At 36.0% G+C, this 11965-nt stretch overlaps 2 protein-coding genes across 5 annotated transcripts; both read left to right on the top strand.

Annotated features, from left to right (window-relative positions):
* The first annotated feature begins 1012 nt into the window (after positions 1–1012).
* Positions 1013–5922, top strand: LOC121758221 (DNA-directed RNA polymerases I and III subunit rpac1-like). Its single transcript, XM_042153639.1, has 10 exons — positions 1013–1267; positions 1378–1563; positions 2187–2316; positions 2406–2486; positions 2611–2810; positions 3910–4005; positions 4146–4239; positions 4415–4531; positions 5213–5360; positions 5571–5922. Exons 1-9 carry the CDS (start codon positions 1139–1141, stop codon positions 5314–5316), a joined length of 1137 nt encoding a protein of 378 aa, XP_042009573.1. The 5' UTR covers positions 1013–1138; the 3' UTR covers positions 5317–5360; positions 5571–5922.
* Positions 5923–6972: 1050 nt separating this feature from the next.
* On the top strand, positions 6973–11304 carry LOC121758790 (serine/threonine-protein kinase D6PKL2-like). Of its 4 annotated transcripts, none has more exons than XM_042154187.1 (3): positions 6973–7342; positions 8140–9101; positions 10241–11304. In XM_042154187.1, exons 2-3 carry the CDS (start codon positions 8248–8250, stop codon positions 11106–11108), a joined length of 1722 nt encoding a protein of 573 aa, XP_042010121.1. In that variant the 5' UTR covers positions 6973–7342; positions 8140–8247; the 3' UTR covers positions 11109–11304. The 4 variants fall into 4 exon arrangements, with proteins under 4 accessions (XP_042010121.1, XP_042010122.1, XP_042010124.1 ...); XM_042154188.1 differs by lacking the exon at positions 6973–7342 and adding an exon at positions 7408–7545; XM_042154190.1 differs by lacking the exon at positions 6973–7342 and adding an exon at positions 7556–7665.
* Positions 11305–11965: the final 661 nt, after the last annotated feature.

The following is an 11965-nucleotide window of genomic DNA, read 5'->3' as shown; positions in this document are numbered from 1 at the left end:
CTGGGCGTCCCAAGTTACTTGCACTCTTTCCATTTTTAGTAAAAAATTTCACCTACAGCCGTCATTTTTGACTTTCCTATACACTCATTCCTTAATCTCCGAGCCGAAAAGGAAATGAGCGAGTAGCCCGGGACGAAGGGAGTATTATATTTATAATTGATTAATCATTTATTTAAAACTAAATAATCAATTATGTACACTTCGAAGATTTTAAGTTCCAAAATTAAAACTAATCATTTATTGATAAATGCCTAAACAAAAATGAACTTTAATTTTGGAGCATATATGCGATGGACTTTGGAACTTTAATTGCACTTTTATTATGGAAGAGACATCGGTGAGATTTGAGTATATATTTGCTAAAATCAAGCCATCCAAATATATGTATAACATTACTTTCCTAAGCAAGTAATTCTTAAATACAAAGAAAATTTTTTATATGCATAAGGATAATATGGTATATGTAGAAAATATATATTTAAGTAAAAATAAAAAATAATCTAAAATTACTATTTTAACCCCATTATGGCATTGACATTATGTCTCTAAATCATTTCCCTTACTTTAAATAGAGATCTGGCTTTTTTGGGGAGGAAATAAGAATTGTTACGCTTGAAAGATGTGTTTTGATTACTTTTGAGACTTTTTCAAAACATAGTCAATAAATTATCTTTTTGAGAGAAGTTAATTTGAAAAAAATATAGTAGTACTAAATATCTAAAACTCCTCAAATGTTAACTGCAAAATACGTAGATTCATAATTAATTATGTTTTGTGCAATTTAATTTTTAACATTGAAACCACAAATAGATTTGTAATGTTGACCAATCAGGGCAAATAAGTCCCCTCCACCCAATACTGGTGGGATTTAAATGCCCCATTTATTTTGGTTTTTCACCCCCGACCATATTTCGCCAATATTTAGGCTATTTAACTTATATGTATATGGAAATAAATTATAATTATAAATATTCACATATATTTATTCGCATTTCCTATCATCCCTAAAACATAAAATCAAAATCAAAATCAAAATCAAAATCAAAATCAAAATTTTCTGCAAAACCCTAAACCCTCGTCTCCTTCCTTACTAGTTACTAGACGTCTCATTCTTTCCCTTTCGTCGACGAGGAACAATATGGTTTCTGAGAAAAAATCAAAGAAAATTCCTGTGTGGGATTTGCCTGATGTCCCCAAAGGAGAGCTGCCGCCGCACATTCAATTGCAGAGGACCCGCGTCTCTTGTACTTTCGATGCCCCAACTCATGTATTCACCTACTCACCCGTTTCTTCCCTAATTTTCGTACTATTTCTTGTTAAATTTCTTTTCGATAGTTAATTTGATTCATGTAACTTTTTTTTATTTTGGCATCAAAGACCGAGAATATACAATACTCGGGTGCTTATGCGGCGATGGGAGTGGATAACAGTGTGAGACTACCGGAGTTTAGCAACAATTTTAAGGTTGAAGTGATTAGTCTCACGGAGGATGACATGGAGTTCGATATGATTGGTATTGATGCTTCTATTGCGAATGCTTTTCGAAGAATCCTCATAGCTGAGGTGCGAGTTGATTATACTCTTTTCGTGATTGAGTTCTTTTAATTGAAGAAATTATTTTTGTTATAATCTGGAGTTTGCTAGTTAGTTTATTATTAAGCTATGTATGGATATCCTGCAGTTGGAAATCATTGTTTTAACTTACTGATTTGTAGTGTAAATAATGTGTGAAAAGAGGAGGATCTCTGCATTAAAAATCAAAACTTTTATCATTAAAAGTAATTGAATTTTATTACTGGGATTTATGCAACGTTCACCGTCCGATTCTATGCTAGTTATCTTGTTCCGGCAGAGAAAAATACTGAAGTGATGAAGGTGTAATATGAGCTTACTTATTCAAGACTCTGTTTTTAGATGAAGAGTGTGAAATATGAAGGCTGGTAAATTTGTGAATATTGTTATAATTAATTATGTTTAAAGTGCTAGATATAATTGTCTGGTTCCAAATGTTTTATTTGTTTTGGGTGTAAAGCTGAACGTGTTGTATCTAGTACTAGTTTTTTTCATCTGTTGTAATAATGTACGCCTCTTGATCGTTGTTTCTTATATAAACTTGGTCCTATGAGATAAGTATATGCTTTTGAAGTTTTGGTTGGGCTGATGGCTGATCTCTCTCTCTGGTCTAGCTCCCCACCATGGCTATTGAAAAGGTTTTTATTGCAAATAACACCTCAGTGATACAAGATGAGGTGCTCTCCCACAGACTGGGTCTTGTCCCACTTAAAGTTGATCCAAGACACTTCAATTATATGTCAGGTTAAAATTTCTTCTTATTCTTTAGTTGATTTCATTTGTAAGTTGGTCAGGCATGATGTCTGATGCTTTTAGGTCTTCTGATTCTCCAGAAAAGGATGAACCAAATGAGAAAAATACGGTTGTATTTAAACTTCATGCACGTTGTGAGAAAGGGGGGGCACGTATTAAAGGTACTACTCAATGCCCAATCACTGAAAAATATTTCTCATCTTATGTTAAACGATTTTTCTATCTAAAATTATTTCCGAGAATGCAATCTTAATGTCTTTCCTTTTGTGGTACTTATAAATACAGTGAAGTCCAATGAACTAAAGTGGTTGCCCAATGGCAGTGAGTTCAAACTAAGTACAGAGAAATCAAATCAAGATTCGACATCAAAGCCAAAAACTTACACTTCTTTCGGTTGTAGTCAGGATTCCATGCCAGAATTTGCAAACAACCCAATTGCCACCAAGCATGGGGATATAATTCTTGCTAAACTTGGACCCAAACAGGTATTGTAGTGTTCATATTTATGATCTTTTGCTTTAAGCAAAGATTAAGGTGACTCTCATATTGACCCCTATGTTTGAGTTGTTTGTTAAATAGTCTAATTAGTTCAAGTGTAAAATCATGACAAATAACTCATCTTAGTTATATCTGAAATAGCTCAGACAATTCCTGCACATGACTATTAGAACCCTGATACATGGTTAGACTGTAATACAAAGAGCATAATGACTCTACTCAAAGGTTCTTATATTAGCGACTGATTGTTTTCTTGTATGGTTTTGTTCGTGCATGCCACCTTCATATTAGCAGTGGCTTTTGGTTGAGGGTATGGCCATTTCGGGGAAAGGTAAACAAGAGACGTTATTCCCATATTGGTGTTTGGTTTCCATTTTTAATCGATTCCCTTTCCTCGATTTTCATATTTTGATTCCCTACTCCTTACTTGGGATCTAGATTCCTCCATATCCTTATTTCTTCACCATCCACCACCCTCCTCTACCGCCGCCCAATGTTATCAATCTCGTATGGCGGCTTATGGTGGTTTGCCTAAAAACCGCCACAGGGATATGGCGTATTAGTATGGCGGTCAAAAATTAAATAAATAAAATAATACTTATATATTTATATATAATTCAAAAATTAAAAAAATATTAAAAATATAACATCTAAAACACTTTAAACAATTAATAAAGCATAATATACCACTCTAACAACCATGTTTCTTGCATAATGCCATATTCCTAAATGCAGTACACACGCAATGTTGTCAAATGTCGGATATGGCTGTGCTATGGCAGCGACATGGTGCTATGGCGTTTCCACCACCGAACGCCATGCCATAGCGCCATGGCGCCGCCACCACTACCACCCACCACCGGCGCCACTGCCACTCCACCCCCACTGCCCCATCTCCTCCGCACATATACAATTACTAGACCAAACAAACAAAACCATTTGTTTCACTTTCATCATTATAGTTTGGTATTGGTTTCATTACATTCAAACTTCAAAGTGAGGAGTTGGTTTGGAGCTCATTTTGTACAAGCAACACTAAGCAGCCCACGTACTCCAGTTTCTAAGAATAATATCCCACCTGTGCAGGAAATTGAGCTGGAAGCACATGCTGTGAAAGGAATGGGCAAGACACATGCTAAGTGGTCACCTGTAGCCACTGCTTGGTACAGGATGCTGCCTGAGGTATAAGAATTTCTATGTCCCACTAGAGATACTACTTCTAAAATAATAAAAAAAAAATTAATCTCTACCATTTCTTCAAATTATCTTATTAACAAATAAGAGTAAGAGTATAACACTTCACAAAATTTGTAAATGTAAAGATTGTTTTGTTAGAAGAAATTGTGGAAGAAAAGGCTGAAGAACTTGTCAAGAAATGTCCTGTAAAAGTGTTTGACATTGAAGATATTGGTAAAGGTAATGTGACTTCTAACTTGTGAGCTGATGTTCATTATCGTTCATATTTAAATTGTTAATGAACCGTGTTGGAACTTATTTGCACTACTAGATTGTTCCAGATGTATGGGTCTTGTCCATCAGGTAGAGTTTTTGTAAGCTGTTACTTATTAGTTAATTGTTGACTACCAATTAGGTCGTAAAAGAGCAACAGTGGCAAGGCCTAGATCTTGTACCCTCTGCCGTGAATGCATCAGAGGAGATGATTGGGAAAAGCTTGTGGCCGTTCGGCGAGTAAAAGATCATTTCATCTGTAAGTATGATTTTGAAAATGTTAAAATCCCTCTTATATATAGTGGCTATAGTAGGAGTTTGATTTTATTTCCTCTGTAGGACTTTAATGTGGAACTTTATCATGGCTCTCTTTACTGGGTATACCAATTAATATCTATGACAACATATAATTGTTAAATCTGTACCACCTAAGCTGCAACAACATGAAGAAATTCAACATTTGAGTAAAGTAGGTTGACAGTTGATTAAACATAGATATCTATATGGCTGGAAAAATTGCTTTTAACTTGTTTGCTTATACTTCTCTTCTTCTATTCATCCCTATTTCGATAGTTTGTAGGATCGGGTTATGCACAATATCTAATTGCATCATATAACATCAATCTCTTACTGTAAAATACAGTTAATACTCTAAGGGGGTGTTCGGTTTGCAAGATTGTAACCGGGATTAAATTTGTAGTGTGTTTGGTTCATAAGATTCAACCCTACAACTCAATCCTAGATGGATAATCATGGGATAATTAGTCATAGCTAACCCCATATGACTAAAATAATCTAACAACTCAATCCTAGATTGTATCTTGGTATTATTTTATCTTGCTAACCGAACACCACCTAATTGTATAAAGCTTAGATAATTATGTGTGTAGTGTTTTTGTCTGTAGAACCTTATGATTCTTATTATTTCCTACTTCTGCAGTTACAATTGAATCTACAGGAGCATTGCCCCCTGAAGTATTGTTCACTGAAGCTGTGAAGATTCTGGAAGACAAGTGTGAGCGGGTGATAAGTGAGCTCTCGTGAGGCAACTCGGAAGGAAAGTTTTCCAGGGACGGTCAAAGTATATTGTAAGCATACTCTGATCACTTAAAAGACCAAGTATGAATGGGTTTTCAATTTGAGTTCTATTTTGCTGGCGGATTTGAAAAACCAAGAATTCTCATACATCTATTAAGAAATGTTTTTTTCTGTTATGTTGTAATTTAAAATGTCAAACTTGGAAGAGTTTTCACTAAGAGCCAAATGTCTAACCTCTAATTTGTTTTTTTATGTGACAGCCAGGAAAAGGAGTACAATATGAACTTTAAGGGCTCGTGAATTAAAGAATGTTAAATCCTCAGAAATCACATGTGAAGAGCATATAGTGCTAGACAAATATATCCATGTAATCTGCTCCAATTAGAGAAGCATTTTCCTAAGATTCTTGTCTGCAGGTTAAATCACATTATTATATTTTAGGGACATCTTTGCATGAATTTGTTTGGCATTTTACCTTTTTCTCATCTCAGACTCCCTTAGCAAGTTTTGAGCAGTTATGTAATTTCAAACGAAATTTGGTCTTGATTATTCTACATTATGAATTTGCTGCAGGAATGGTGGTTTGTCTGAGGAGAAACATCCTTTGGTTTATGGTCTGATCTATTTGGTGTAGTTTGGTGAGGAAATGGACTCTTGACTAAATCACAAGAGTTTATGTTATATGTGTCACTCAACCAAGGGACAACCCCCTCTCTACATGCAATCCACAACACAGAAAAATGAAATAAAAAAAAATCCTTTTTATGTCTCTTTAATGTCAATAATCAAAATTAGCTGTCTTCTTTTGCAGTCTCAATTCAAAGTATCACAGATTTACAAGTCCGTACCGATGAATGTGCCTCTTCTTCGTCATATTTTTGTATTTACAATAGTCTATGTCCCCAAATTCTTTTTCTTGGGATGTTTCTGAATTTGAAGAAGCCCAGTCTAAGAATTAAATAAGAAAATAAATACTAGAGGACCTTGACAAATTAAATGTCAAGGTCCTAATAAACTCCAAAATCATGGTGCATCTAGACTAATCAAATCCTAATTTACAATTACGAATTAATAAGCCATTATTTGAAATCCTAAAAACCCATTATTTGATTTTTAATAAATACTATAGTTATTAATTGCGGTTTTTGCTTTCAAATATAAGGCAACTTTTGGATTTTGCACTATCTACAATAATATGAAGAATATTTTAGAATAGTAATTATATATCAGTAGAAAACTCCATTGGCCACCTCATGAATTGACATGTATTTGCAATTAATTATGTCGTATTCAAATGGAAGAAAATGGACACATTTTCTACTAATCTAGAAAGAGTCGTACATTAATAATTATTGTTGCTCTATTCATGCCACAACCGATTATAATCTACTTATTTAGAAAGTCTTGCTCCGGCAACCGTTTCTTTTTCATGATTCATCACAAAAAAAAATATGGCCAACTCCCTACCCCTATCCTTTATTATTTATTTTCTTTTCCAAAAGCAATGATAATTTGGGACCATACGCCCATAATTCACTCAAATAGTAGCTTTACAAGAATAGTTGTCCCTTTTCCATTTCTCATAATTCACTCAAATAGTAGCTTCACAAGAATAGTTATGACATTAAATTAAGAAAAAATGTTTAATTGGGAATTGATGAGAGAGAGTATATGATAAGTAGAGCATGAGAGACAGGTTGGAGCATTTGAAGGCCCTTTTGTTGTCGAGAGACCCTTGTATTTTCTGACAAAAATCCATGGGAATCATTGAACATGTAAAGCTTCACTTTACTCTTCCTTGACCCCTCCACCCACTTCTCCACAGATACTTGAAATACAAGGAGTATTAAACTAGACAAGTACTGCGTTGGAATTGGTACAGCCCACAGGCCAAAACTCTCTTTCACCATTCTCAAAGCCTTTTCCTTTTCTCTCTTCTTTCTTTTATCTATCAGCACAGACACCACTCATCTTTTTGGAAGGAGAAAGAGAGAAAAGTGGAGGTGCCACCCTCATTTATCTCGCTCCACAGTTGAGTGCCCCCCTTTTTCCATTTCCCTTTGTTAAATTTTATTTAAAGTTCTGATCTTTGTGACCTGCATCGCCTCTTTTTAGTGTTGGGTTGCTTTATTTTTCATCTGTCCATTCATTAGCTCGGTGGGTCTTTCGCTTTTCCCGGATTTGATTTCTTTTAGCATTCTCTGAGTTTTCTGTGGGGTTTCCGGATCCATCTTGGTAGGGTTTTTTGACAGAGAAGAATTAATATTGCAAGATCTGTGTTTTTCATGGACCCATTTTCCAGCTATTTATACTTGGCTCCATCTCTGTGCTGTGTGATAATGTTTGATTGCCAAGGTTTTGTTTTTAATTTCTCTAGTTCTATAGATGAATTGTTCTCTCTGACTGCAATTTGATGCTGATCTGAAGTAGTATATGTTATTTATTCACTTTGCTAAGTGAAAACGGCTGCATTTTGAGGTATATATAGAGAGAAATATGGTGTTTTGTTTCATTTTCTATTGATCTGCATCTGCGTTCTAGTCCCTCTGTCTTGACTCCTGTTGTTATTTTTTTCGGTTTACCTTTTTCACATCTTTTTGCTACCTCACTACTGATTTTTGCTGGATATGGTCTAATTGGTGGTTTTTGGGAATCATGTTTCTTTGTTTTTAATGTAAAAAAAATGTTTCTTTGTTTTTTAACATATGGCAGGATTAACTCTGTGTTGGCTTAAATGCGATTCCTTTGATCCACTTGTTTGGTCATGTTCATCATGAATATGCTCCTCTCCGTCTTTGGGCTAACCTGTAGATGTGGATGTACTTGCAGATGATGATGATGCTTGATTTCGATACTTAAAGGGAAAATTTCTTGTGTCCCAGCCCTATCTGATGCTGCAGTGCAATTTGTTTGATTGCAAATTTTGAATTCATTCCAATGGCCTCAGAGTCATATCCTAAAGGTTCCTCAGGAAAGCAAAGCAAGAGTCGTGGAGGGGGTAAAACAGGAAAATGTGACCCTCTCATGAATGAATTGCCCGGTAATGTGGAAAGTCTTGCCTCAAAGAAATCACACAATCATCTGCAGAAGGGGGCAGTTTCTTCTTTGACAGATAAAATTGATTCAAGCTTACACTTGGGTAATTCTAAACAAGCACGGACGTTGGAACAAACTGTTGATCAGGAAACGAAAAAATCAGATCTCGGGACTGTAAAAGATAAATCAGCTTCTGCAAAAGCTAGTGATGGAGCAAGCAGCCTTGCAAAGACTAGTGGAAGCGCCAAGATAAGCGATCGAGTTGATTTTGTTGAGAGTGGCAAGAGCAGTTTGTGTCGGGGGAGCACAAGTACTGATGTCAGTGATGAAAGCTCTTGCAGTAGTTTCAGTAGTGCTGTTAACAAACCCCACAAAGCAAACGATCTAAGATGGGAAGCAATACAGGCAGTTCGCTCAAAAGATGGGGCCTTAGATCTGAGGCACTTTAGACTACTGAAGAAGTTGGGCTGTGGTGACATTGGAAGTGTCTATCTATCAGAATTATGCGGTACAAAATGTTATTTTGCTATGAAGGTGATGGATAAGGCTTCACTAGCTAGTCGTAAGAAGCTTTTGCGTGCCCAGACAGAGAGAGAAATTTTGCAATCTCTCGACCACCCTTTCCTTCCGACTTTGTACACTCATTTTGAAACAGACAAGTTTTCATGTTTGGTAATGGAGTTCTGTCCTGGGGGAGACCTGCATGGCCTTCGGCAAAGGCAGCCAGGAAAGCATTTTTCTGAGCAAGCTGTTAAGTACGATACATTCTTAACTCACAACTTCTTATATGGTTACTGTTTATGTTCAAGATGCCATACATTGATGATGGTTTGAGATTAACATGTGTTTGAATCAAAATGATTTTGTAAAGATGCTTAGACCTCCAGATACATTACTAGATACTATGGAGAACTTGCTATTAGGTTTTAAGATGCTCTTACTTTTGTTTCTGTCATAGGAATAACTGAGACTAATTTTAGTTGTAGAGGTTTAGGACTAGCCATTTATACTCAGTTTCCGAGCCAGTGTTCTTCTATAGATAATGTATACTAGATAATTTACCTCAATTTTGTGTCTTGCATTCTCTATGAACATTCTCATTGCAAAATGGTAGAACTTACAGAATCTGGTATCAGATCGATGAAGACAATTCAGCTTGTCAATACCACATATCAACTTGATCCAATGTGCTTCCTCATATGTGTACTTGTTTCCAAGTCTTATTGCATTAGTTTTACCATAGTAAATCTGTCCCTGATTGTTTCAAATTTTTCTGCCGCTGATATAACTTGAATACGTAATGTAGACCCTATGTTTCCCTCGTTTCTTCTAGTACATTTTCGATCTAATGAATTATAATTAGAAATATAATATTCATTTCTAATCTTGTTAATTAGTTACTAACATGTACTTTCCCAAAATTATTGTCCACAAATGATAAACAGTACTTGCCTATTCTTATAGCATCTCTGCACATCATTAAAATGTGTGTGGATGGTATTGATATATTACGTTCTTATGGCATTTTTATGTTGTACCGAGAAAGCAATTGCTAGTTGATATGTCAACTGCTCATGTCATGAACTATCAAGTTGGCTGGCTCGATTTTCATTACATACAAATTACAGTCTGCCAAAATAATGCTTTTACATGTGTATTTTTCCGTAGCTGTGGATGTTCCACAACTGTGTTTATGCTTCATTATCCGCAAAGCATCCACGTTTTTCACTCATGTTCAATGGCAATTTCTTTGCTGACCCATAATTTGTTTGGAAAGCAAGCCTTATATAATCTGTGCTGTGTATTTTACAATTTCTCATTTTATTTGTTGTAAGAGCTTAATGATAGAGATGTTAACGATTTGTGATATTGACTCGGGGGGTTTCACTTGTAGGTTTTATGTTGCTGAAGTTCTTCTTTCTTTGGAATACCTTCACATGTTCGGTATTGTTTACCGTGACCTCAAGCCTGAAAATGTCCTCGTGAGAGAGGATGGGCATATAATGCTATCAGATTTCGACCTCTCTCTCCGCTGCACTGTAAGCCCGACTCTGATAAAGTCCTCGTCCACAGAGCCGGATCCCCAAAGGAAAAACAACATTTACTGCGCCCAACCTGCTTGCATCGAGCCATCATGTATCGTCCCAACCACATGTTTTGGGCCTCACTTATTTTCAGGTAAATCGAAGAAAGAACGTAAACCTAAGAATGATATCGGGAACCAAGTCAGGCCATTACCGGAGCTGATGGCCGAGCCTACAGACGCACGCTCAATGTCATTCGTTGGCACCCACGAGTACCTGGCACCCGAGATCATCAAAGGCGAAGGGCATGGCAGCGCTGTGGACTGGTGGACTTTCGGGATTTTCTTGTATGAGCTACTGTTTGGAAAGACGCCGTTCAAGGGATCAGGCAATCGAGCTACCCTATTCAACGTCGTTGGCCAGCCCCTGCGATTCCCAGAATCACCGGTGGTTAGTTTCGCAGTCAGAGATCTCATCAGGGGCTTGCTAGTGAAGGAGCCGCAGCATAGGTTGGCGTACAAACGCGGTGCAACAGAGATCAAGCAGCATCCTTTCTTTGAAGGCGTGAACTGGGCTCTGATTCGCTGCGCCACCCCTCCGGACGTCCCTAGACCAGTCGACATCGAGAGAATCCCAGCGCCACCGGCACCGGCTGGGCAGAAAGCTACTGCTCCTGCAACCAAGCTTGCTGCTGCCCCTCAAAGTAGTGACAATTATCTAGAATTTGATTTCTTTTAGTAGTGATTGATCATGTTTGAGCTACTACTTTGTTTTCAGACATTGAAGAGGATGGAGAGGAGGTTTCTTTGGCAATGAGTATATGATTATGTGTTTGGACAGTTTGTGGTGGTGATGATGATCACGATTTGTTATATTGCAAATGTTGTAATATTGATGTTTCTATCAATCCATAAACGCATTAATTCCTTTAAAACTTAGCTGCCCATAATCATGGGATTGTGAAATATCTTCCTTGCCAGTGTGTGGTTGTAAACCTAAGCAAATAATTAATGTTTTTTTAGTTTGTTGCAGGTGCACAAGAAATTGCAAAAAATGCCATTTGTCTTGAGCTTTGGGTATAGAGAGCATATAAAATTGGATATAGATTAAACTACCATTTTCCATATATTTTTGTTTATATTTTTAAAAATTCGTGTCAATAAAAGTCGACAACGAAAGGGGTATCATACAATTCATATTTGCGTTAGGACACGTTGGGGTATAAAATGGTACTGTATTTACTATTTACAATTATTTTTTATTCTTGACTTGATTTATATATTATAAATAGTAAATAAAGATATTTACTTAAATTAAAACCTATTGTTGTCCTTAAATAATTATCTAAAAGAACTTTTTGGTTTTTGTAATTGTTACTTTTGGTCTTAAACTATTCACCCTTCATTCTACCGATTGATTTTTTTGTCACTCAAGTTTGATTTCAATTTTTAGCTAAAAATAATAATCTAATCTATCTTCTTCTTTTTTATATTCTCTTATTTTATTTTATGTACTAACTTATGTCGAAAAGAAATCAATCACACGTGGTTAGACTTTGAAGATAAATTTGGTAAAACAAATTGGTTATATATTTT

The sequence above is a fragment of the Salvia splendens genome, chromosome 12 (genome assembly GCF_004379255.2).
Source record: "Salvia splendens isolate huo1 chromosome 12, SspV2, whole genome shotgun sequence".
Classification (NCBI taxonomy): Eukaryota; Viridiplantae; Streptophyta; class Magnoliopsida; order Lamiales; family Lamiaceae; genus Salvia; species Salvia splendens.
The sequence above is the reverse complement of the archived record's forward strand: the minus strand, read 5'-3'. Positions and strand labels throughout refer to the sequence as shown.

Bases quoted from the DNA above. Each gene is read 5' to 3' on its own strand.
- LOC121758221 (XM_042153639.1), top strand. From the start codon at position 1,139: ATGGTTTCTGAGAAAAAATCAAAGAAAATTCCTGTGTGGGATTTGCCT. The intron at 2,487-2,610 runs GTACTACTCAAT...TTATAAATACAG, and splicing joins AGGGGGGGCACGTATTAAAG to TGAAGTCCAATGAACTAAAG. The intron at 4,532-5,212 runs GTAAGTATGATT...CTACTTCTGCAG, and splicing joins AGTAAAAGATCATTTCATCT to TTACAATTGAATCTACAGGA.
- LOC121758790 (XM_042154187.1), top strand. From the start codon at position 8,248: ATGGCCTCAGAGTCATATCCTAAAGGTTCCTCAGGAAAGCAAAGCAAG. The intron at 9,102-10,240 runs GTACGATACATT...TTTCACTTGTAG, and splicing joins TTTTCTGAGCAAGCTGTTAA to GTTTTATGTTGCTGAAGTTC.